Source organism: Lasioglossum baleicum, chromosome 4 (assembly GCF_051020765.1).
Source record: "Lasioglossum baleicum chromosome 4, iyLasBale1, whole genome shotgun sequence".
Lineage (NCBI taxonomy): Eukaryota > Metazoa > Arthropoda > Insecta > Hymenoptera > Halictidae > Lasioglossum > Lasioglossum baleicum.
The window spans coordinates 8,858,335-8,884,910 of record NC_134932.1 but is presented as its reverse complement, the minus strand read 5'-3'; the positions used below and the strand labels follow the sequence as shown (position 1 = coordinate 8,884,910).

At 46.0% G+C, this 26,576-nt stretch overlaps 2 protein-coding genes across 3 annotated transcripts in view; both read right to left on the bottom strand.

Moving 5' to 3' along the window:
* Positions 1–122: 122 nt before the first annotated feature.
* On the bottom strand, positions 123–15,443 carry LOC143208179 (apoptosis regulatory protein Siva). The gene is made up of 4 exons (XM_076422340.1): positions 941–15,443; positions 668–861; positions 415–572; positions 123–327 (listed from the first exon to the last, which is right to left on the bottom strand). Exons 1-4 carry the CDS (start codon positions 1,056–1,058, stop codon positions 282–284), a joined length of 516 nt encoding a protein of 171 aa, XP_076278455.1. The 5' UTR covers positions 1,059–15,443; the 3' UTR covers positions 123–281.
* A 24-nt stretch (positions 15,444–15,467) lies between these two features.
* Sff (BRSK family serine/threonine-protein kinase sugar-free frosting) overlaps positions 15,468–26,576 on the bottom strand; it is a 34,050-nt gene continuing 22,941 nt past the window's right edge. Inside the window, exons 4-13 of one of the 2 annotated variants that reach the window (XM_076422329.1) lie at positions 25,237–25,387; positions 24,305–24,520; positions 24,034–24,233; positions 23,207–23,437; positions 22,519–22,817; positions 18,971–19,122; positions 18,740–18,892; positions 18,487–18,661; positions 17,259–17,488; positions 15,468–15,839 (exon numbers count right to left, since the gene is read on the bottom strand). In XM_076422329.1, the coding sequence (XP_076278444.1) occupies positions 15,615–15,839; positions 17,259–17,488; positions 18,487–18,661; positions 18,740–18,892; positions 18,971–19,122; positions 22,519–22,817; positions 23,207–23,437; positions 24,034–24,233; positions 24,305–24,520; positions 25,237–25,387 (2,032 nt within the window). In that variant the 3' untranslated portion in view covers positions 15,468–15,614. The remainder of the gene's footprint in view (positions 15,840–17,258; positions 17,489–18,486; positions 18,662–18,739; positions 18,893–18,970; positions 19,123–22,518; positions 22,818–23,206; positions 23,438–24,033; positions 24,234–24,304; positions 24,521–25,236; positions 25,388–26,576) is intronic. The other variant, XM_076422330.1, reaches the window with a different exon arrangement.

Here is a 26,576-nt window from a genome sequence, read left to right as displayed (position 1 = left end):
AGATAAACTCGACAGTCTTTTGTTATCCCTATGATTGTCATCGTAGGAAACCGATGGAAACTTCTTTTACCTAATACTGCTGCATTTATTGAAAAATCGGTAGGATTGAACACAAAGGTATGTATATAAGTACACGTACATTTTTCTGTTTTGCATAATATAAAAGCATACAAATTTAATTTGCTTTTGTTTTACATTGAATTGTATAAAACCACATAAATAAGAACAACCTAAGGTATAAATACGGACCACAAAAAGGTGATACACGAATATTCGAAAAATTATTTGTAACAATTAAGACATTTGTTTCGTTCTTCGTGATCGTACCTGAAACGAATTAAACGATAATGAACTTTCGTAATGTCGCAAACTTTCATTCGATAGAAATATTTTCAGCATGTATAAATAGCTTACACTGGCAAAGAACAATTTTGACAAAACTGTTCAAAACAACTGATGCACTCGAACAGGCAGAAATTGCATAAAACTTGATCGCAGTAAGAACATTTATTACGCGTGGTTTGATCTATCACTCGAGTGCATCCGCAGAGATCATATTTCGGTTGAACATCCTTGGAAATACATTGTAAATAAAAATTAGATTGGATAAGAAATTTCTGTTGAACAAAACCAAAGAAATCTTTGGAGAAGCAAATGAACAGCTTACCTTTATAGCTTTATCCGTTCCTAATAATTCTAACTTACTGTTTAGCACCATTTGTCTCGGATTACGTTCTTGTTTATTTTTACGCGGAGACGGCACTCTTGGTAAATGGAAATCGGTCGTGTTCATGTCCATGGACGAATTTAATCTTTGAGAAAGCGATTTAACACCTTCCTTTAACAAATCCATCGTTCTACCTGCACAAAACAACGAAAGAATCAATTTCTACACGAACGTTTCGTACGATTGTTGTTGCCGTGATCATAACCTCTGTACCATAAACACTTTTCATTCGTTCCTCTCGGCAAACGCCGTTATCGACATGCTTTTGACCCACGTGCACTTTTAACTGCGGTGGCAAATCATCTTCGAACGGGCACGCGCGTTTCGGCATTCTTTGACAATTGAAAATTTTAATGGCCGGAATCTGAAAGGCACGATCAACCTTTTCAAGGCATCGTCCTGCGACCTGCGACAAACTCTAACGTAAATACAGCTATGCTTATACTAGTATTATACAAGATGGTTCATCAGCATACTGTGTATATTATTATTATCTGTATTCATGACTTTGTAAGTTCACACGTTTAATCGTTGAATTACGAATTTCTCGATACGGCAATCTTCTTTCTCGATTGTCGATTGTTATAATTGTTTGTTACATCGCACAGTGAGCCAAACGACAATTCTAGCGACGAATTAATAATGCAAAAATTCAATGTCCTAAAAATCGGAAGATTTTGGTTAAAATTTCTTTTATGGCACCCCCCCCCCCCCAGAGTAGATTCAAATAATTCCAAAACATCTGAGAGAAAATGTTTGAGTTCGATCGGATAACGGGAAAACGTGCCCCACAATGAATTAAACATTAAAATAATGAATTTAATGCTCACAGAATCGTTTTTCTCGAATATCTTCTAAATAAAACAAAGAATACATATAGAATCGATCTCCGACAAGAAAATCAGCAATTGAAATAAATAAGACATTTTCTAATTGTGAAATTGTATTAATTGAATTATTCGTCGCTAGAATTATTGCCGTTCGGCCCACTGTGCGTCGCGTCGTGACATGGATATGAAATTCGACAAAGAACTTAGTAATATTTGTTTATTAGTAATGTTGCATTATTATTACTTTTATACATATTTGATATTGGCCATCAACAAATATGTTACAATTTTTCTCTCCCCACCGTTCTCGTGTTTATTCGTTTGCCTTGAAAACTAACGATATATTTTATAATAATACAGAATAATTCATAGTCATTGCGTGACAAGTACCAGTAGTAATCGTTAGTACAATAACTGTACACTGTATTTGTAGCTCGCTTCAAGTAACCTATACAAATAGTAATTCGAATCACTGAAATTACTCGGTAATGTAATGCGTAATTGAACGAAACAATTGCGATCAGTGTCGATTGTTGTATGTCTGTCGACGTAACGACTGTTCCATTGTTCTTTTACCTTTTTTTTCTTTAACGTCGCAAAACAAAATTTTATTCGAAGTCTCCGGAAAAGAAGATCGTTCGATTCGTTTCGTGGGTCCTTGAGACTCGAATCGCAATACGCGTACACCGTTGCCGTGGTTCCAGAAATCGAAATGATTCACGCTTTAAAATGAAAGGAGGCTAACTTCATCAGCTACGCGGAATCAGGGAGTTTCAGGGCAGGATCTTTTCTTCGTCTTATTCTTCCGTAAAAAAATAGTTCATCGCAAGTGCATCGAATTTAAGTGCGAACGGCCAATCCCGCCGAAATTCTCAAATTCAAATCAACGGATCACCGTGAAGTTGCGCGTTTCCGGTCGCCAGATGATACTTCCGTTTCCTTCGTTTTGTTTAATTTCATTTATTGTATGTATTGTACTTATACGTTTATCTTATTCTTATTTTACTATTCTTGACACTTTTTACTTTCTATTATATTCTGTTATCTTGTATGTGTGGTAAACACAACGTTACAATCATCATCATCGTTATCGTTACTTTTATTATTATTAGGATTATTCTTAATCGATTAAATTTAGCTAATTGTAAGCAAAATATCGATCACGTGAAACCGTTTGAAATACAAACGAAAAATATCATTTGAATTTGAATCTTCTCTCTTTTTTTTTCGTACATCTCAGAGGTAAGACTAGTTTGGCAACTTCCGGTGCCGCCAACTTCACGATCAAACGTTTGTTTATTTGAAAAAGTGGCGTGGTAGGATTCGTCCAATTTACAGTTACGTCGATCGAGTGGCGCACTTATTTTCTTTTATAGGAAATACCGTATAGGAAGTTCATAGAATAACTATCGTTTGATCGGCTACTCGATACAGTTAGCGTTCGGATGACTCGAGTAGTATTTCACGTAGTCGTTCGACGATCTGTGTTCCGCGGTCGGCGCGTTCCGCGAACCAACTTAATTTTCGCGTGCGAAAACTCCGTGACACTCGAGTCGACGTAACTATTCGCACCGGTCGTAATCTTCATTTGCAAATTAAGCGGCAAGTATTCCATAACTTCGTCGTGATCGGCTGCACGCAGTAAGTAGTACATAAGTCATTGCTGTAGTATGCATGCACCGGTAATATCGACCGGCAAAATTGCTTTTTCTTTCCTCTTCCTTATTTCCTGGCGGAAACCGATCCGTGATGACAGCATCGTTGTCAGAAAATGAACGTTTCAATTTTCTTTACGGGGTTTGTAAGATATATAGGAAGATACTAAGATACCGATTGCAGGTTGGTTAAAGAATTTCGGAGAATCGATTAACTTTGGTATTTGAGAATCGTAAACTGCGTCAGGTTGTTCCGGTTTCCACCGGAAGCAATTCGAATCGAACAGAAGTTTGCACAGGCGAGTATAGCGAAACGGTTTGCAACAATCGGTCCGATGCGTGTTCAGTACATATTATCGTATAGTTGATCGGCGTTGTATAATGCACGGTGTAATTCGTTCAAAACGAATGCTGTCCTTTGGAAACAGGGGTTGAAAACGGTTATGATATCGATTCCGGTTCTTCAAACAGTTACGAGAACCGACAAAAATGTTGTAATCGTTATCTGAAATCCAGAACCGAAAAATAACAGTTATGGAACCGAAATAATATCGTTTCTCAAGAACCGTAACGTTATGTAACATCGTTTCGGTTCTTCTTAACTAGACAGTGGATCTTTATGCAAAATAAAAATTTTCTACCTAAATTGCAACAAACTGGACTGAAATAGAAATGTATTTTCTTTCTAGTACGTTTAATAGAGAGGTTGACAATATTATAATAGTATTTCTAAATTTTTCTAATATTTTCACTGTCTTAAATTGCACCTATTTATTTTTGTCATAAATGCATAAATCCGCTTTCTATTCAGAACCGTTCCAACCCCTGTCTGGAAATGATTTCTCCCTTCCCCCTCTCCATTTGCACGCTCTACGAAAATCGTTCTTTTCCAGTAGCAGTTTTTTCCCCGTCTTTTTTCCAAGGTTACATACGATATAGAAGAAATTCGGTACGAACCGAAAACTGTGCGTACCGAGGGGTTAGGCTAGGACAATATCGCGTAAGAGACTCCACTCGCGGACAGGTCTGACAAGTTACAACAAGGATTACTTTTTTTCGGGACAAAAACGTTATCGGACTCACAGCCGTTATTGTCAGTTGTCATGGACGTTACTAAATACTCGGTACATACAACGCGCAACTGGTGAATCGAATCGCTGTACGCCTGGGATCCTCGAACGCTTTGCGGTCCGCCGACCGATTAAAAGCCTCCGTAATCCTTCAGAGCATAAATAAACCGGTAACACTACTGCCTATACAGCGCATATTCGTGTCAGAGCGAATCGATTGCAATCGATCATCAAATTTTTCATTTAACCGACAAAACGGCTGCACTGTAACGTGGGTGACCAGAAATTCTTCCCTTCCAAATTGCTAAAAATCCAAGTTTCCATTCTAGAAGATCAGTGGTTCAAAAGTTATGAGTGTTTAAAGTTTAAAGTGTAAACAATTTTAAGCACTCATAACTTTTGAACCACTGATCTTCTATATAGAATGGAAACTTGGATTTTTGGAATTGTCTCGCCCAAATCTACTGGATTACATAGGAGAAAGGCAAAAATTTCTAGTTTCCCCAAGTACAGTTTCACCGACAAAACGGATACTCGATCGGTCAATAGAGTTAACGATTAACCGATTGTGCTATAATATCGGGTCCGACTCGAGGATTTCGAATGCAAGGAAACAATTGCGATCGTATGAAAAATTTGAATTCTAACTCTGATTCCGAACTCTGACGTCGATGCACCGAAGCTGAAGGACCGCAAAGCGTTGATTGGCATACTGATTATGTATCTTTGATATGAACTGTTTCACTCGGGAATGACGACGCGCGTGCGCGTACTCACGCGAGCGGGATCGTTGTTACCGACGGTCGGTAAAACAACGTCGACAATCGCGCCCGCGCGTTACGAACCGCGGCGATCGTTCTATTCCCCCCTTCCCTCACAAATTTTGAATTAATTAATCCGCGATCGTGGTTCGAAGTAGCTCGCACACGTTGTACAACTATAAAAATGGTGTTGGAAAACTTGAAAAGATTCAACAACGTTCACGCGCGTTCGAAACGCGTTCGAGCTCGCGAACCGTTTCGCAACACCGGTGAATTAATTAGATCCGGACGATGCTCCCTGTCGTTGGTTTCGACGGAGATTCTCGATACCGATGCGAGACGCGCGTCGCGACGCTCAGTTCTTTCGCGCTTTAGAATATTTTCAAGAATCTCGAGCCCGGAGTCACAGCTTCGAACTTCGTCGTTCTCTGTACGTGTTTCACGGGAATTAGATACCGTTGACGATGCTCACAGTGAAATACTTCACACGAAACACACTTAATCGATGCTCGCGGAATCGAAGCTCGCTCGCACGAGACACGACTCGTGGATCCCTCGTGTACGGTTCGATTTTCAAGCGTCTCCTCCCTCCTAGAGATACATATATGCCTGCGTGTTACGGGATCGCTGAAGCAACCCTGAAAGCGTCTACATGTATCGTCGTAAGGTTCGCTCCCCTCCCTCTCCCCCGTCCATCGTTTAAACTATAATATTTAGCCGCGGAAACGTTTTGGAACGATCGAGAGCCGATTCGAAGGTCGCTATCCACCGAGGAATCATTCTGCCAAGATTACGCGTAACAGAGGCGACGCGAAATGGTCGAGGCTTGGCAACACGTTGTCCCCAGTGTACATGATCGGACGTAGCTCGCTGCCAAGTATCGCAATTTTTCGAAAAAAAGAGAAAATCAACTGAAACGTAAATCTGTCGCAAGTACTATCCGACTCCATGGATAAGCGAAATTCTACCGCGTACCGAGAAGACAAATTTGTAGAAAATTAACGACAAAGAGAGATCCCTGGCATATTCGCTCCATTGGTGCTGTAAAACCGAACCAAACGAACGTAAAACAGCCGAATGCGGCAAAGCGTCGAACGCATTGTTGGGATGTCCGGGGTGGCTCGAATCGACAACGGAGTGTCGTTGTAATCGATAACTCTGTCGGGAAACAAAAGAAGACCGGTGATCTCAAAGACGTTGTTCCAGTTTCGTTGGTCGGAGGGATGAGAGTACGTTTATCTCGAAGCTGCGACGAGAGAGCGAAGCGTAGAAATACATTCTACCCTGTCCTAACAAAAGAGAGTTAGAAAGTTCGAACGAAAAAACGTCGAGAGTAGGCCATCCGCATCTCGACGATGCGATGCTCCTCTTCCGGGAATACACGTTTCGACGATCGTCAGCGTCATATTTTCGTCGCGTTCGCCTTTTTATGCAGCATTTCCACCGAAACGATCCTCCGATAGCTTCTATCGCAGCTTCGGCATGAACATGCTCCGAGGCGCGAAAACCGTTTTGATCGAAGTGTCTCCGAATCCAAGGAACAGGTAGTGCACTCGAAATTTACCATTTTTCAGACCGGATTCATCCTGTTTTCGGCAAAGGGCTAATAGAAAGGTGAATTTGGTCTATGGAAGGGTTAATCTCGAGTGCGGAACCTGTAGGCAGGGCTTGAAAACAGTTATGATATCAAAGATCGGTTTCGGTCCTTGAAACAGTTATGAAGGACCGACACTCTAAATTCTAGAGTATCGGTCCCCGAAATATAACAGTTTCGAACAGTTGTTTTCGGGGCCGTTTCAAGCCTTGCCTGTAGGGCGTTGGTTCCGCTTCTGGGAGTCGATAAGTAAATTTGAACGTGAAGCGGGTGATCGTTGCGGGATGAAGGTGTTCCGTTTGCGTCGCGTTGGATGAGGCCGAGGGCGATGGCGAGTAGCTAATTGGAGCAGTTGCCGAGCTCGAGAGGCTGCCAGAGGGAGAGAGAAAGAGAGAGAGAGAGGGAGAAAGGGTCTGTTCTGGCCAACGGGCGGCAGAGTGCGGAAACAACGTTAGCCAACGCGGTAATTAGCACGGTTCTGGGGCCGGTGGGTCGCGTGAGCTGGCTCAAAGCGAGCATCGGCTCGTCCTCGTCCACGTTCACGGAATGGACCGGTCGATGGCCAAGACACACGCGTCCTCTTTGTTCCTGACCGCGATCCTCTGGGTGAGACGCCGGACACGCCCGCACCGAAGGACTCTCGAAATGCGTCAGAAGCACGATAACGATCGATATCGCTTAGAACCTCCGGCGACCACCGCACGCTGCTCCGAACAGTGCATTCCAGCTGGACAAAACCCAAAATTCCGAAAAGAAAACGCCAATAACACCCCCCTTCGGAAACAACAAACTTACATGGCGCGACAAACCGCAAACTTCAGAGCTCGTTCACAATGCTACCGATTTTAGGTCACGGAAGAGTTGCTCCAACTGGAAAACTTGCGAACGACGCGATTCGTATTCTTCGCAGAATCGTGTACAATTAACTTTTAATTATTCGCATATATAATACTTGCAGTATTACAAGTATAAACAAAGGTGTCGACTTCACTAACAAATATTTATCTTGCATTGAAGTAGTTATTTGATTCAATCAAAATTTATTTACGTTGAGTCATGTAAAGTTCAATGTGAACAGTTATGTAGAAAGTGGAGCGCGAGTAACCGAAGGTTAAAATATATTGCGAGAATATAGATCGGATACGAATCGGTTAATCGTCCGAATTCAATTCGAACGGACGAGTAGTGTCGTCGACGAGGATTCTGCTGCAATCGCACTTACGGACTGAAAAGTGGAACAGGAACAATGGCGCTCGCTTCCAGTTCTCGACACAAAGAAATTGTACGAGGCGCGTGCTTTTTTTTGAGAGAGAACGTCGAAGAACGCAGAAGATATAGTTCTGTCCAGCTGGCCTCTCTATCTCTCGGAACACCGTGTACCGTTGGGAATATACGTTGGGGTAGGCGATGCACCAACGCGTTGCAGCGATGCAGCCGCTCCGGCACGAGACACAGACGTCCGCCCGGAAAAGAGAGCTTTCCTCCTGAGGGACCTTTTTAAGTCTTTTTAAGGCTTCCACGGGTAATGGCGCTATTATTGCCGCGGCTCGGACTGCTTTTTCGTATCGAAGTCGTATCCGTGCGAGGGACGAGAGCTCCTCGAACTTGGGATTCGAAATCGAAATGACAACGGTTGCGAACAACCTCTGGAAACGAAGCGGAACAGCTACAGATTGCGGTGGTTCCGATAATCGTCTCGCGATTACCGTGGAATCGGTTCCAATCACGATTCCGCCCGTTCGATAGGGACATTATCTCCGTCGAATGCATTCCGGAATCGATACGTACACGAAAACCGTTTCAGATCGTTATAGGTGGACTGCGGGTTCTACGCATTTATGACGGAGTGAGTGAGTAGAATTGAGAACGGTCAAAATATCGTAAGAATCTGAAAATATAAGGAAAGAGAGCCTAGTACATTTCGGTTGTTCGTAACAGTTTCAGCGATTGCTTCAAAGAGGGGCCGGTGAACACAGAACACAGAACGGAGTTCTGTGGTTGAAGGGACAGGTTGCGGTTTCCGGTGCATTTCTATCGGATCGATCGATCGTCGGGTGTCCTCGACCGATGTCCGATCGTTGCCTCTCGTCGAGCCGATCGATCGTCTCAAAAACGATAACGTTATTCGAACGCGTTGCGCAACGTTTTAATTCCGCTAATTGGATTCCTTGAGCGAGGCTGTCGCTGTGCACGCTCGCGGGTACCCGTGCCTGTGCTTGTGCCTGTGCCTGTGTCTATGTAACAAAACGTCAACAAGTAAACGTGCGACAAAGAAATCGATTGCAAATCGCCTTATAAATTGTATAAAAATCTCCTCTATCTGCCTAGCTTAATGCCTTAAGGATACGGTGTCGGGAATCTGTATAATCCTACGGTTCTATGCCCAGTCAAGGGGACACTGTTGCTGCGGACACTGTTCCGCTCGCAAGCCCGTCTCCGTTCACCGGGAAAGCACTCGCGCGCGGTCTCTGGTCGCGCGATCATCTCTCTGTTTCCTCGAAGACCTATTTGATCTTCGTTCCCGACGATCCCAACGAGGATCGTCGAGGAACGCGCGACCAGGGACACGAGCACGAATCACGCAAAAGCGAGTCGAAAAATAAATCGGAGACACGTGAGGGATTAGCGAGTATTGTTGATCGTCCGTAGAGCTTAGCCGTGAATATGCGCGCGAGAATTCCAACGGAAAAACAGGAGACAGAAAGAAGCGGTATCCCGAGGTATCTGATACTCGCCGGGCTCACCGTTCACCATTCACTCGAGTATTCGCCGAATGTACTCTAAGCATTATCTCTCTCTCCTCACCCATAAATTCGCACGATATAAAATCCTAGCTTAGTATGGCCGGTAATTTGTTTCTCTCGCGTCCTCGTCCTTCCTTCGTCCTCCACGATCCCTTATCGCTCTTCCTTCCTTATCTCTTCCCCCCTTCCCTCCCTCATCGATCGAGTTCTGCTACTTACGTCGTACGAGTAGTTTTATTATTAATCCGCAATTAGTAAATAGATAACCGCAAGCTTACGTCTAATCTCAATTTTATAAGGTAGTGTGGCGTTGCGTGGCGCGCGCGTGTGTACGTGTTTGTGTGTCTGTGTGTATGCATGCTTGTGTCCTGTATGCATCGCGTACGTTACTACAGATTCGTCTCGACTATCCAACAAGTTTCTCCTCTCGTCAAGTTCATCCGCTTTCGATCTCCCCACCCCTTTTTTCGCGGTTCTACGGTAGTATGATTCCGCGCAGAAATATACGCATATAATTATATAGATCGTTGCTCGCTCGGAAAAATGCCGACGCGGAATTTAACATAAATTATCGGGCGATTCTTTTGAGCATGGGAACTTCTCCGCGCGACCAATGATCCATGTTTGTATACTTGTCACGGGTCAGTTTTTCGTACGCGCTTTTATCCGGTCACATTTTCTTGCGTTCACGATCCTCTGGACCGATCTCGTCTCTAAGAACAAACGATCGATCTCTCGTTCGCCCCTGTTTCGTTACCCCTATTTCCCTACGAACTCTACGCGCGACGACGTCTCGCGCCGTCACCTCCTTATTCTCTAGTTGCAAGCTTCTTAATGGAATGCTTCGGTACAAATAACGAGATAAGAGATCGAGTAACTTTCTGAATATCGGCCGCGACCACTCCCGTGTTGTGTTTCCCTTTGCTACCTACGCTCGCGACGATCTCGGACCCGATCGTTCGGAACGAGCACCGAGAACCCACGATTCCCCTCGTCGCCGTCTCAACGGTAACATCCTCGAAAAATAGTTAACTAGATCGGTGCGCCTCCCTCGTTCGACTCTCGGTTTGATCACGAGGAGCCGTGTTTGCGCTCGCGACTTCTGCTCGGCCTGCACCAAGTCGACCAATCTCTCTCTTCGGCGAACCGTCGGCGTGGCGAACACAGTCTCAAGTTACCCTGTAAGCCAGCTCGGGGGCTTCGTCTCCCCGTTGTCGAGCGATCGAGAGTTCTCCGACTTTGCCACCACCGCTGCCTTTTCCAGGAAGAAGCAGCGAGTGTGCAAGAAACTCGTTCGTGTTGCGAGAGAACGGGCCAGAACCTATGGATTATAGCCGCGAATGTTTCGTCCATCCGAGGACCAGCTACCGAAAACGTAAGCAAGCTCTGTCCACACCGAATGCCGGGGAGCTTGCCCGCCGAGCTGTGCTGTTTTCAAGAAAGTCGCTGTACTCGCCTCGTCGATCTCATCGCGTTAGTTTCACAAGATCGCGAGATCCATCGCGATCCTGCAGACGGCGCGTGGATCTGGTTCTCGGTGGCTCGATCCTGCCGCATCTAGGAAGAAATCGCGCGCGGTCTATCTAAAGCGAAACGTGTGGAAGGCGTCCGGGGCGCCTTCGGCGACTTTTGATTCGAGCGAACATGCTCGAGGATCGAATCCTCTCGCCTGTTTCCTAAACGCGTCTTATACTCCATTCGTCGTAACTGATAGACGCAGACGACGATCACATTTGACCAAGTATGACGAATGTATAGCCTGACGCGTCTAGGAAATGCCAGCAAATTGCTGGTGGATCAACGAGCCTACCTGTAAAGCCGTGTCCACGTTCGTTACCGCTCCCCGTTGCCTTCGCGCCGCTCGTATAATCTTGTCGAGGTGGTAACGACCCACTTTCTCGTTGAATTCGACCGACGAGGAGCTACGAGGACATTGCTCGAGAATCCTCGACTCGAATCAGTCTGCTCGACTGGAACTACTTTGTCGAGGAACAAGCGACGCACTCGCCGAACCGGAGAAACCGTAAATCGACTGTTTTCGCGGACGCTGATTTCGTTGTCATAGGCGGCTCTAATTGTCTCTTCATTCTCCTTTCTTTTTTCCTTGCGAAGCGCGCTCGAGGCTCGAACACGCGCCACGTTCTCTCTCTCTCGATTTCTGGCCGATTCGAGAACCGCGGGAAAAAACACGCTCGAAACGAAAACTATACGAACTACAGCTACGGGGCGTTTACGTGCCAGGGTCGGTTCTCGTGTTCACGCCGGACTCTGCTTCGCGAGCAGACTCCCGAACGTTCGTTACGATCGGCAGGATTCGACTTTTCACGTTAGGTCTATAACGAGCCTTCGGTTAAAAAACGGTGCTAGTTCGTCGGTTGCCAGCGGGTTACGTTTTGCAACGATTTTCTTTTGCGCGCGTTCGTCGTTCCACTAAGAAGCCGGGGACAATTGCCGCGATATGTCTGTTCAGGGTGTGTCTTTTTCCTTCCTTTCCTTTTTTTTTTGTCGTTTTGCTTTTGTTTTGAGAAGAACACGTACGATAAGTATACTCTGCGCACTATCGCTTACCTCTCTACGCTACGGTTTAGAAACGCCTAAGATCCTATCATTCTCCGCCAACGTCCAGATCTTCCCTCCCCATTTTCACCGCTCGAGCTGTCTCCTTCTCTCGGTCAACCCCCTCGCTCTTCTACCCCCGTGTTATGGTATTTTTCGCGCAAGAAGCAGACAAGAAGCCGTACGCGCTGCAACGCGTTGCTCGTCACTGAAACCTACCTGCTTATACGTGTACGCGCGCGGATATATATCTGTTCTCTTCCCCTTCCATTTATTTATATATATCTATATTCGTATTTGTATTCATATATATATATATATATTAGTCTTCTGAAATGTTTTTATCTTCGTGCGTGCAAAAAATAAATCTCTCGACGCGATCGTTGCGCCGCGAGTGAATTTTCATCTCTTCCTCGTTCTCTTTTCCCCTTACTCCGTTAAACACATTTCTCTTTCCCCTCTGCGCGTCTGTCGTCTGCGATTCCTTGCTAATTCGATTACAACACTCTACTCGGTCTCGTCGTCCTGCCTCCGAAAGCATCACACTGATCAAATTGCTATGAAGTATTATTTCAATTACATATGTCCGTGAAAATATAAAAATCATGTAAATTATTCTAGGTCGAAAGAAATGTTTCATTTTCGAGTTAAAATATCACCGAGTGCAAAGGGTGAATAAATCGTTTAAACCGTGAGGTATATCGAGTGTTCGAATCTCGGTTAGTGTACTTTCGCAAGCGGAACGACGAGGCGCTCGTCGAAAGGGGTCTAGCGAGTCGGTGCGAGGTCTCGGTAAAACGAAGCCGGGTCTCGCGAGGGTGAAAACGGAAAGTGCGCTGGTATCGTGAAAAAGCTGCGCGCGTCCTCCCAACAGCGAACAGACTACATAAAGTTTGATGGTTGCCGCGCGGGGCACGGCGCGGTGTAAAAATAGCGTCGCTGAAGAAACTTTAATCAATTGGTCGCCGATACTTTGCCCCGGACTTTCCGTTCTCGCTGTTCTCCCCGGGAAAGCCGCGCTCGCGATCAGAGAGGAACGCAAGAATTCTCCCCGGTGACGCCGGTTCGCGTCGAGTTCTATCTGCTCGTCTACCTTGCTCGTTTTAAGGCGGCCTGGGAATCGAGTTCGGCGTGTGCTCTTTCGCGCGTAAAACCATGCTGCCATGCTGCATGCTGCATGTCCGGCTGCTCGACGATCCACGTGTTTCTTTCACCTTCGTTCGATCTATCCGACGAACACGAGAATAATCGAGGAGACACGTTCGCGCTAACGAAACTTAACGCATACTCAACAAAGTCGTTCGACGGATCGCGTTCGCACGGCTACAGCGTGCTGCATCACTTTCAAAATCATTCGCGAGAGCTGAAAGTGTCTCAGGCTCGCCAATAAAAATTGTATAAAATCAGAATGAACGTAATCTTGCAATTTTTACGAGGCAACTTGCTTCCAACCCCTTGCATTATGATTTACTTTATGGCTCCACCGATCTTCATCATACGAAAGCTTCCAGAAAAGAAAGAAAATAGACATCTACTTTGTGTCTATATTTTCTCTAATAATTAAACTAATAACATACACGTTGAATCAATGTTGTCCGAATTCTTCGTTACGAGTCTGACTCGGTAATAAAAGGCAAGGGGTTGATGTTCGGCAGGTTCAGCGTTCAAATGGCTCGAATATGTGAAACCGTATAATCGAGAAAGCGAATCTCAATTGTCAACATTTTTTATTATAAAGTAAGGAGGAAAGTTCTGCACCGCGCTGCACGCGACCGATCGATGCCTATAATAACAAACAGAGAACTGAAACCGACTCGCGGAGACCCGGAGAAGTCGAAGAAAAATTGGCTCGAGTCGAATCGAGTCGGATCGAGAATTGAACGAGGAAGGGCGGGTCCGCCTTGTTTATTGGTCTCGTGCAGGCCGGGACACGCGAGCGCAATTCCCATTCAACTTCTCCACGATTCTCCGTTCGGTCGATCGTGATACTCGCTACGGGAACGAAATTGGCTAATCGCGTTGATACACAACAGGATAATAATACGTACCAAGTAAAACACTCTTACAACGACACGATCCGATGTACACCGATACAACGTCACTATTGCACTTCACTATATTGCGGGATCGAGTTCTCGATCACTGGGCGGACGGGACGCGAGAGGCGCGAGTTAGCGAGAAGCGAGACGAATCCGCGCCGCGACACTGCGATTATACAGGACGAGACACTTAACTCCATCATCTCGAATAACTTCGAAATTATACGTTCTACGAAAAAATTATTTCCACTGATGTTACATGCCATCGAGGGGGACACGATCTAGCGTATGCGACTTTAAATGATGCTGTTTATATCGAAATAAAAAAAAAACTTTTTAAAAACCACGCTTATAATGAAATGCACTAAAAAGGAGAAAATAATTTTTTTCCTGGTTCTCCATAAAAAATACCGAAAAAAAATAATTTTTTTCCCCATAAGCAATTAGTTCAAGATTTCTTCTGTTATAAAATTAGCGTCGCAATAGATAGAAAAATTTAATGTAAATTTTCATAAAATCATGACATCAGTGACTATAAAAATAAAAGCGTGGAGCGCTAAACTATATTGACGTAATCTTCGTTTATAGTCACTAATGTCATGATTTTATTTAAATTTATATTAAATTTATCTATCTATTCCGACACTAATTTTATAACAGAAGAAACTTTGTACTAATTGCTTAAAATTTTGGGGAAAAATATTAAGAACCATGTGAAAAAAATTATTTTCTTATTTTCAGTGCATTTTAATATAAACGTGGTTTCTAAAAAGTTTTTTTTATATATTTTATTTTCTACTTCTATTGTCATCGGAAGCAAGTGTCAATACAAAATTTCAGCAAGATTGGACTATGGGAAGAGGTTTAAAATTCGATTATAAGATTTGACGCATACAACGCCAACACGGCAAGTTAATATAAGCGTGGTAAAATGATCAATTTAGCAGTCTTTTTAATTGAAATATTGCCTTCAAAACGTTTTCGTTGCGGTAGTATCGGTATACAAAGTTATCATTAGTAAGTGAGTCAGGTTTTCTTAGGAATATTTGAATTAACATACCCGCTGCGTTAATCATTTTTCACTTTTTATAGAGAAAATGGGAAACTGCATGCTAAAAGCCTGTACACCCTGTCCCCCGCGTCCCCCGCGATACCACGTAACATCTGAAGAGATGATTCGTTTGTAGAACGCATAATTCAGAAGTGATTCGAGGTGATCGAGTTAGGTGACTCACCCTATATACATCTCCTCCCGCGTAGCTTCTCGATCGGACAATTTCTCATGTTGTGCGGTGAAGCTCGAGCGTTCAACCGTCGCGGATCTCGAACCTCTGTCCCTCCAATCATGGTCAGTCTTGCTAGTCTTCGAATCGGTCCGATACCGTCTCGGAACACGATTTCATCTCTCCGTGGAGCCGGTATTCTCCTCTCCGGCAGACTCGCGAGTCCTCATCGGTTCCAGTTGGCTCCAATTGGCTCAGCTGGCTGCCGACCAGCTGGCTCGTAGGATCGTTTCCGGCGTTTTGCAGAGAGGCAGGGGGCGGTGTGGCGGGTCCGACAAATTTACCAGAACCTCTGGGCACTGTCCCACAGGTTCTTCAGGCTGGATCGAAACTCGAAACGAAAGTTCTGATAGTATCACGCTATGTTGTTGCCGCTCATCGTGGTCACACACTTCTTCTCCGGCGTGTTCTGGCTCTCCGAGTTGCTGCGCACCGCCTTCGTCGGGCTGCCCGGCGTCGGCGTCGCGTCCCCTGGCAATGGGTTGTTGTTGTTCGTAGACGTCGAGCTCCGACGACCGTTCTCGCGGGTCGGCGATTTCACGTCGAACACCGACGTGTCCGATTCCAGGTCCGAGTCGATCTGCAAACAGGCCCGAACAACGAATCAGCCGCCGTTAAACGGATGCTCTCCTCGAGGGGGAACGTACGGAACCAATGTGAGCTCTCAATGAAACTTCTCTGCGGAAACTAGCTCTCGCGAAACTGTCAGACGCGCAGAATAAGTGGACTTTATGCACTCGTAATATCACCGAAGTAAAGGGTGTTTTTTAAAGAGGTACTATAAAACTTTAAAATGAAATAAAACACATAGAAATCATGGTCGTGGCCGTGATATTGGCATTATTCAAAATATAATTTTATGCCATTTGTGTTTGAAATATGACTTTTGGCATATGGGATGACTAGAATGAAGCGCAATCTCGAAGTCCAATTTTTGACCACTTTTTCGAGTAGCTGAGGCCGTATATCGGTATATCGCGGCGAATGTTGGCTTCCAAGTGATCCAAAGTAGGCCTGTTACTTCCCTTCGAAGATCGAAGCTTCGATATATTTTTTATAACTGTGTGGTTGTATTTATATTCTGTCAAAATTCTGTTAAATTTTTTATGAACATGTTAAGCGCCAAGCCTGTCTTGCGCAAATTTAATAAAACTCATTAAAATTTTGTTTGGAAAGTATTATTTTTTAAGTAAATTCGTGATATGATCCAGAAATTTATCAATAGAATGCAATTTTTCTAATCTAATTTAATTACGAGAAGTCCAAACGGGAAGTTCAGTGTCAGTCACCGGTGACTGACATGGCGCTTAACGGGTTAATATTTTTATTTATCAAAAATCGTGACTTTGATATTTCGTGCACATCGAATCTTCGGAAAAATAACAGCCCTAGTCCAAAGTCTGTGGTTTAGCAGCATAGACTAGCGACTTTACATATCCCCACAGAAAATAATCCAGAGGTGTGATATCACGCGATCGTGAAAGCATGATTTTCGTGAAATAGCAAAACGAACTGATTATATCAGCTCTGTCAATTGTCAAATTGACTGTCACTAGAAACAGTGTTGCCAATTTGACGCGTCCGACACTTTTGCCAAAACTACTTCCTCGCCGAAGTATATTTCCTGAAGTCCTCCATCGCAGGCGCTGCTCTACGAGAAGCTGACTATGATGGTGTGCGAGACAGACGGCAGGCTACCAGGATAACCGAAAGTTTTCATTGCGTCCCGAGCTGTCTAGAACTAGAAGGCATTGCGCGAAGCGTTTTCGTCGTGCGTTCTACGTGTGTGCCGTGTACCTACGTATGAGGAGGTGTGTCGAGTGTCTGTTCGAGCAGGATCGTTTAGGATCAGTGAGTTGAACCTCGGGACAATGATGAAACGAGCGAGAGATAGAGAGATAGAGAGAGAGAGAGAGTGAGTCCGTCACCTTTCCGTACATAGCTTCCGCGAAGATCACGGTCGGCAATGAGATCTACGAGGAAGGAGATGATGCGCTACCTTGTTAAAACAGACTACCTGTCTGGTAGCTGGATGCGGGCTGAGGAACAACCGCTCGCTGGTGTCGCTGCCGCAGCTGGAGCTCTCGCTCATCTCGGTGGCGAACTTCCTCGAGGCTCGTGGACTTGGTGGCGCGGGTCTGCTTTGGCTTCCTAAGCTGATGCCCACGTTCCTCGAGCAGACCTGGGTTTGGATGTGCTCGCAGACTCTCCTGAATCGACGGATGTTCCCTGAAACACCGGAACAACACGCCGGATCCTCCGTATAGTCCTGGTTGCCAAAACTTTCTGTTCCTGGGTACTCGCTCAATTTCAAGCGAGGCTCGATGTGTTTGCAATGACGAGGTGGCTAATCAATCTTATAAGATATTTCACCTATGACTATTCAATGTGTACATGTAATACTATGAAGAATTGCAACCCACATTCGTCAAAACGATACTGTACATTTAAAACGTGTTCTAGACCGAGTCGAAGGGCTTGGGCCTCGGAATCGTCCGTGTATAATTGGTTGCGGACGGAACGACGCGGTGCGCGAGCATTCCCTCCGTCGCTGATTGGCCGAGGCCGACGCGGAATGAAATATTTCCTCGTTAAAGCCGTCGACGAGCGGCCGCGCGTCGTAAATCTAGCGGAGTGAAAGCGAAACACGCCCGAAATTATACAATACGCGGCGCGTACATGCGGACAAGACGCGGGAGTCTCCGCTCTTCCGCCAAGGTAACATCGATCTAGTTGCGCTTGGACGTCTGCCAAGTGCCAAGCGCCGTACGCCGGCCACCACCTCGCGATCCAGCTGCCGTTGGCCCCGGCTTGCCCGCGAGGGGGTTTCATCTTTCGATCCCTCTTTTCTCGCGAAAAATTCAAACCTCGATTTCTTCTTTTTCTTTCGAAAACGGTGGCTACGCTGAGCCAGCTCGCGATTGCTCCGGAAGCCACGCCTACTCGGGCCATTCTACGCGGAGAGAGCGGAGTAGATGTTCTCCTTAATGATTTTAACAAGTCGGAAATAATACGTCGGAGTTCTCAAGTAATTTCAGTCTTCCTACTGTTTAGAAATGTGCCTTCTCGTCTTTGGAACATTCGGAATAGGCGATCCAGTCATGGCAATGCCGGGGCAACGAAGCCACGCCTACCGAGGAGAAACGACGAGAAGAAGGGAGGACCGACGCTCGTTCTAATAGCAAACCGAACGTCGAAGTAAATTTTAAGCAGGGTGCGAAACTCACCGCTGAGAAGAGTGAAGGTGATGGCGAACAGCGGCTCGTTTTGTTGCTTCGATATGGCACTGATGTCGACTTGGAAGCGGACTTGCCTCTGGAACATCGCTGGGGCCGTGCCTCCTCTCTTGTACTCGACTCTGAACGACATGGGCGAACTAACGCTGTGGGACAGCTCCGCTATCTGCAACAAGCGATCTCTCGTTTTTCTCCGGGAGAGGTTGCGTGGTCGCGACCAATCATCAGCCTCGCTGACACTCACCGATAAAAAAGCGTGTATCAAGTCGGCTTTCACGCTGGCTAACACTTTTCCCTTGACGAGAACGGTGAACGTCTCGTCCTTCTCCGTGGTCATCAAGTTACCGAACCACGACTTCTTCGTGAGCTCCGGCGAGGAGTCCGGCGTGAGGTGCACCTGGAAATTCGGGAAGTACGCGCGTTTGAAACGAAAGTAGGCGAGAGAAAGAAATTGGAAAGAAAGCGGAGTACGTACCTCCTCGGTGCTGGTGAGTAATTTGCGCCGATGGAACCGCGGGCTGCCCAGGAACGAATTCTTGATCGTGGTCAGTCTCGATCTCCAGTGATGGGCACCGGAACCGGCTCCGGTATGCGGCGATCCCGGTGGTGTAACGCCGACCGCTACTACTGCGAAATCAAGCGTCTCTCTTATCGTACCGGTAGCTACTGCAACAGCAGTCGCGGCCGCAGGATCTCGACTACCGGACTCCGACTGCGATTGCTACGGTGACTCGATAATTGTTGCGGTTTCCAGCTCGTTGAAACCGATCAACGATGATCGAGCGTTTATTCAGACAACCGGTCAACGGTGGTTAATCTTCGCGACGTCCATCCCAGTCACGCGCTGATCGATTTGACTCGAACTCGAAATGAAATCGAAACCGCGTTACAAGAAATTATTACTTATGAATTGAATGAAACGTTTGAAAGAGCTGCGTACAGTTTTACGGATTCTCCGCGAGGGCGAAGAGGCAAGAAAGCGGCTGAGTTCGAGCTGATGCGCGCCGCATTGTCTCGAATAAAGAAGCGTTTCCGGCGTTGTTTCCGTTCCGCGAGGTACTCGAGCCATTCTCGGCGATGGGCAGAAAAAGAGAGACGTTGTTCGCGGAGGGGTGCAACAGCCACGTGCCTTTAACGACGATCCGCACGCAGTGTGTGCTCGTTACGCTTTGAGCTTCCCGCTCGCGAAACGGGAGACTCGTCGCGCGCGCGGAGGTCACTTGCATTTTTTAAAGGCAGCCCGACTAACAGCCGCCCCCTTCGGACACGAGAGATGGGACGTGAAAAAAAACGGGTGCTCAGACATAGGCGAGGGTCCCGATACGCCTGTAGCCTGTAGCTGCTGGGCGAGTTTTTATCCTCGCGTCCCGTCGCACCGTTTAAATACACTCTGGACACCTGCCAGGAGCCCGAGCCGCTCGGATCATCCGATTAACGCACGAATTATCGGCTGCACGAATTAATCCGCTGCGCATACGTTGAACCCGTTATAATTCTGTTTGGAACGCTTCAATTCCGTGTTATTTCAGAGCCGGTCTCGACGTCGATTTTTCCACCGATTTGTGATTATTATTAGATTGGAGGGAAAGTTCTGCCGTATTTTGAATATAAGCAAAAGTTTTCTTTATGCGAAACGAGAATTTTCTGCGTAAATTGCGAGAGGGAGACGAATAGAAGGGCCTTTCTTTTTTAAACTCCTTCTAGGGTGTTGAAAGCGATGTACGGATAGTCGTAAATTCTGTTTTAGATTGCACATAATTTTATAATGAATGCATCGCATTCACAGTCCGATAATTACATTCGTAACGCAATTGCGCGAGGCGTGAGAACAATTCCAGCGTTTGTTAACTGCTCTAAATTGGATAGTAAAGTTACGCGCACGTTGCAGCAGGTTGTGCGACGGAATAGAAGGATCGCTTCGAACCGGGGAAAATATTTCGAGTCGAATAAATTACAATTCACCGAACACACGCGTCGTTCCTACGGATTTCTAACGATTGGGCGTTGTCCTATCATTTCCAGATAGAAGGGCGGCTGATTTAATACGAATTATTCGACTCGGGTAATTAGATTTCGAATGCAGAGCGGAATGTTCTCCTCGGTCTTTGCGAGTAGCTGGTTAAGAGCACACGTAGACACCTCGAGACGAAGTCCGCAGAGAGCGCAAACTTCGAATAATGAATTACCTACTAGACGAAACGTGGCGGCGCGTATCAATTTCGTCAAAGGCAATCGGTGGATCGATTACGATCTTCTGGGAATTACCGGGGAATTTATTGTGATACAGTAATGTGCAAGAACATTTTTTCCCCCTAGGTTATCGGTGTTTTTAATACATAATCAGACATTTATAATAATATGACTTTCAAATGACCACGATCTTTGAAAATTGAAGTTTCACCCTGAATTTCGTCGAGCGTTCTCCGATCCATCTTATCGGTAACCCGTTCGGATGCTCCCCTATTACCGGCTACCGATCGTCGGTTGACACTTTCTGGATCGTCGAGCTTTCATCGGGATACGTACGGTAATGGGAATAATAGGCACGGTGACTGAGAACGTAACCTAGACGCCATTCAATAGATCGTATTGCTCACGGCGAGCCCGATACCGAATTCGTATTTTCGCCGCAGTCATTGTCTTCCCGAGGACAAATTCCATTATCGCGGAAGCGACGGTCCGATTCAACGGATCCGACGCGACGTCTCCATTTAGAACGCGTCGAATCGACTGCCACCGCTTCCTCCTATCTCTTTTGCCTCTTACGCAACCGATTTTGCTGTCAAATTAGAAATAAAAAAGAACGATCCCCGGTGCCACGCTCGACCACGCAAAATCGAAGCGATTCAACGAAACCGAAGCTGAAGTGGCACAACTTCTGGAAAACTGAATGATTTCATCTTTCTAAGAATGATAATCTTCAAATGAATATTTCACCGTATATTTTCATTATACTATAATTATTGCTTAAGCGACCGCCGCACAGTGGGACGAAACGATTTGACAGCACCTTGTAATGAAATCCTCGACTGATATTTAAATTTAATCTTCCTGAAAACGACGTTTCCCTCCCGCGCAATTTCATTATTCTTGATTTCCGGCTTATTTCCAGCCATAGATCCTGTCCTAATTCGTACCATGAATTATGAAATATATAAAGCAGAAGCAAAGTTACAGATGTTTACCGCAGCCTTGGAACAAACGTTGTACAGGTGTATGGTCATCCGTCGTAGGGGTAAATCTACACCTCTGGATCGGTGGACATTTGTAAGAGAAACTTGCCGCAAAATTGTTTATGACAAAGAAAATTGTTGGTAAAGTTGTTTTTTACATAAACACCTTCCACTCATCCAGAAGAGAAAAAGTTTGGAAGGAGCCACATGTCGCAGACAGATAATTATTCAGATATAAGCCGTTAAAGTTTTTGCAAAATTTGATTGTGTGGAGTTATACGTATAGACAAAAGCGTATTACTACAGTCCACCCGACCGTGTCGATGAGACGGAACATAATTGTGTGCGTGCCTCGAGCAAACGAAATTTAAAGGGACATTCGTCGCTTATTCAGTACGACGTCATTGTCTCCCTTCCCATTCGGATCATTTTGAAGTTGCAAAATATGAAAGAATACATTATATTCATTGTTATAAGAATATTAAGCCTGTATTATAAAAGCAAACTTTAACATTAATTTTCTTTGGTAATTATTTTCACGGCGCTCAGGTTCGATCAATTTCTACACTAAATGAATATAGCTAAGAGAGGCATGAAACGTTATGATTCGGGTTTGAACCAGAAATTGATCGAACCTGAGCGCCGTGAAAATAATTACCATTCTTTCAAATACATAGTACGATCGTGAAAATACATCCTTTATCATTAATTTTCTTTGTTATAAACAATTTTGCAGCAAGTTTCTCTTACAAATGTCCATCGATCCAGAGGTGTAGATTCACCCCTAGGACGGATGACGATTACTTTTTATACACCCAGTACAGGAGAGTGGCAAGTTGGTGCAACTGACCTTGTTGGACATCGTTGATCTCGATCCCCACGTTGGAAAGGGCCGGGACTGGCGCTGTCACGGCCGGGTTCGTGGAATTGCCATTGCCCGGCAAGCTGCTCACCGCCGACACCCTGTGAGGACTTCCGGTTTGGCCTTGGTGCGAGCTCGGAGGAGCTCGATGAGGACTCAACAGGCCGGCGACTGCGTTCGACGCGTGCAGCGGCGAGCTGCCCGGCGTGGACGCGTGCGAATGCGACGAATGAGACGCGTGCGTGTGGCACCCTACGCTTGGCGATCGACGCGCGTGATGCCTCGTGCTGCGACACAGATATCAACTATCAACGCGATTCACGGTTAACGGAAACCCAATCCATTAGGTATCTGCCAGGTGCGACTAGGCGAGTCGGGACTTTGATCGATCGGTTCCAAACCAGAATAGAGAATAGAGTATAGAGGATCCGGCGAAACTCGAGACGCGATCGTAATCGGCGCAATCGACCGTGGAAAGGGGACACGCGACTTTACTCGGTCTGGGTGCAAGAAAAGTAATGGTCACCGTTTCCGAGGGTGAATCTACACCTTCGGATCGGTGGTCATTTATAAAAGGAACTTGCCGGCGAATCCTTTGTTTGCGTCAACGCGTTGTACTCGACCAGAAAAGAAATAGTTAGAAAGCTTCGTGTACAATCTTGTACAACGAACTCACCTCGGCTGTCTTCGTGGGGTCAGCGGAGACCCATGGCTGATTTCGCCGAGATTTAGAGCCGTGCTTCCGTTCACTCGACACGTGTCCACCCGCTTCCTCGGTGGATCGGCCTCCAGTTGACTCACGGATCCCCTAACGCCTCCTCTCATCACTTCCAGCTCGTCCTCGCACGCCGGTCTTCTTCGCTTTCTCTCGAGCAACAGGAAATAGATCACCTTCTCCGTGTTGTGGCTACGGCAATGAGAAAACCCATCAAAGAAACCCAACCTCCCTCACAGGAATCTAGTCTCTGGGGTCAGGGTAACGACCTTTCGACCGACCAAATTTTCTCCGGCACACTTGTCTTCTCGTAAATGTCTATGTGACGATCGATGCTAGTATCGTCCGGCCATTCTGTTTTGTTAGTCTCGTTACCCAGTTTGGTTAGGATTAATGTTATCTCCACGTCTCGGTAACTATGTAGCCTAGCTTCGCCGAGGGTCTGCGGACGCGTATTCCTTATATACCCTCGGCTTATCGATTTATTGGTGGGATTATAATATTAACCGAGGCACCGCTAGAAGTCATCGTACTTCAACAAACAATACCGTCACCGAACTGGACGTTCCGAGTCCATGTTTTGTACATACAAAACGACGAAAGAGTGAAACCGATATCCAGAATGGGTCGACGTACTTTTCCAGCATACATTTCCCGGCCGCGGACACCTGTCTCCGGACCTTACCAGTACATATTCAATTTCCGGTGGGTAGCGCATGGCTTGCTCCAACTCGAAGCTCTGTAGGGTCCCACGGAAAAGAGCTGTATCTGTCGCGAGGATATCTTACTTGGGGCTGAGGAGTTCCTGGATCAGTTTATCCCGTTCCTTGAAGCAGCCTAGGCTCGCGATCGCCTGCAACACGTCTGGATCGATCGCCTCCACGGACGGAATCACGTGCGTCTGCACCACGTCCATCATGGACAGTTCGAGCTCCAGCTCGCCCTTGCCCGCCGCTGTCACCCACACGTGCCTGTTTATTTCCGCCAGCTGTGGGTGGTCGATTCGGTCAGGATTTATTGGCTAGATCACTGATCGAGGAAGAGGTGGCAGCAGCTTACCGTCAACCTTTTGTCCGGATCGACCTCGATCATCCCCTTGAGCAGATTCTGACACTCGGGCGGCACGAAATGCGGTATGTAGAACACGCCCCGTTTCACCTTCTCCAGCAACTTCCTCAAGTTGTCGTCGTCGAAGGGCAACGCGCCTACCAGAAGCGCGTACAGTATCACCCCGCACGACCAGACGTCCGCCTTCCTGCCGTCGTACTTCTCGCCCTGCGAACAACCGATCGTGTCGCGTTTTTCTCCCCTTTCCATCTTAATTAAATTCCTCAGCCAGGGATTCGGCTCGCAGCGGGAGAGACCGTAATTCTTCCGACCCCCCCTCTGGGTTTTAATATGTCGCCGGAAGAGAACACGCTTTAAAACCCTACCGTTGCTTATTAACCCCTCGTCCCGCTCTGGAATATTCACTTTTCAACCCTTACAGCGCAAAATTAATTTAAATGAAATAACTAGTAAATTTTCCTGAACGATCTCGTTCGCGCAGGCGACAGAAAAGTTGGAATCTCCCGAGCAACGTGAATCGTCTCGGATCGCGAGTTGGTTTCTTAATCAGGAATTAGCTCGATCAAAACTTCTCGAACGCTAATCCGATTAATTGAATAATCGGGGTATACGGTCGCACGCATGCCAGACTAAACTCAATTAAAGTGTCCGCGGAGCGAAACGATTCCGCTGATTCCCGTGCTCGGTTTAAGAGGAATCCAACGTGTAATTTTACTTAGCGAGTGAAAAGAGTGATCCTCCCGACCGATTACCAGGGGATTTAAACGGAAGATTCCCTATGGATTTCATCTTCTCCACAGCGGGTTGACGATCCACCAAGATTATCGACCGGAAAGTGATTTCCATAGGACCAGTTACGTAGTCGCGAGGTAGGGGGCAAGCGTTTAACAATGGTGTTCGCGAATAGAGGCAGGGAATCTTACTCGGATCACTTCGGGACAGGCGTAGTGAGGAGAGCCGCAGCTGGTTTCGAGCATGGAGCCGGCCGGTTGCAACGACGCCATCCCAAAGTCCGCGATCTTAATGTTATTCTTCTCGTCCAATAACAAATTTTCAGGCTTCAAATCTCTATGACTGAAAAGAAGCACAGGCTGTTAGCGAGTCTGTACAGAAGAAACGTAAATGTTTTCGGGGCCGGGACGGGTACTCGAAAAATTTGATATTCTCGAATTTATATATTTATTACTTTTCTCTGTACTCTACAACTTTCATTTGAAACATTTTGTTAAACCACTTATAGCTTTTAAACACATTGTTGACCGGTCACGAGTGCATTATCAATTTCAATTCATGAAACTCAGGGCAAAATAGAATATTTCAAAAGCCTTTCATACTAAAAAAAATATTAAAAGTTGTATAAAAGATATGTTCAAAGTTTCATCTTAATGCATTATGTATAACTAAAGTTTATTGAAGTTTATCTAGCTAAATTAGATAAATAATAGCCGGTGACATGAGACAGCCTCTGTGTAAAATTGCCGGTCAACAATGTGTTGAGATACGGAATTTTTTCCACGAAAAGGGAATTCCGATGCACTGTGCGACGTTTGGAAAATGATTGGCGCCAATCGGCGCCTCCGGTCGACAGTGTGTTAAAATAGCAGAGGGAGAGCGGTTGCCCTAAATCGGGTCGCTGGAATCGACTAGGCTGGCCGCGTGGCCCGTGGGGTCGACTAATTTGAATGAAGGATCGATCCGAGCTAATGTTTCATGGTGTCCCCGCCGCGAAATTAGCTCCGTTTCTCTATTTATTCGATTGGGGTAGGTCTCCCCTCGTTTTTCTCATCGCCACGCCGTTACCGAGTGGTCCAACGGATCGCGAAATTAACCGGAAGGAATTTCGGCACCTCTGGTCGGACCTAAGCCCCTGGTTTTCCATCGACAAACGTCGCGACGGTCCCACGGATTAAGTTTGTCGATGTATTTAGCAGCAGACACGCCACCGACTCGATGGACGGGGAAACTCAATCCTTCGAATTCCCTCGTAACGACCGAAACTTTCTACTCGGGCATCGTTAAATGCTGCTAAACGCGAGGGCCAACATCCGTGAAACGAACGACAAGGTCCTATGAATTATAGAACCGCTCGACGCGGAGTCGTCCTGGACAGGGGCACGCGACCTTTTCGTTGTTTCTTTAACCTTTCGCATGCCCATGTGCCTTTGATCATCTTTATACACTCTTGCATGCTCTATTTTTGCCCGGTATTCTTTCACAGGACCGTTTCAGTCCACTCCTGTCCATAAGTCACTTTGGATGCGGA

Bases quoted from the DNA above. Each gene is read 5' to 3' on its own strand.
- LOC143208179 (XM_076422340.1), bottom strand. From the start codon at position 1,058: ATGCCGAAACGCGCGTGCCCGTTCGAAGATGATTTGCCACCGCAGTTA. The intron at 573-667 runs GTAAGCTGTTCA...TGTATTTCCAAG, and splicing joins GAACGGATAAAGCTATAAAG to GATGTTCAACCGAAATATGA. The intron at 328-414 runs GTAAGCTATTTA...AATTCGTTTCAG, and splicing joins CAAAATTGTTCTTTGCCAGT to GTACGATCACGAAGAACGAA.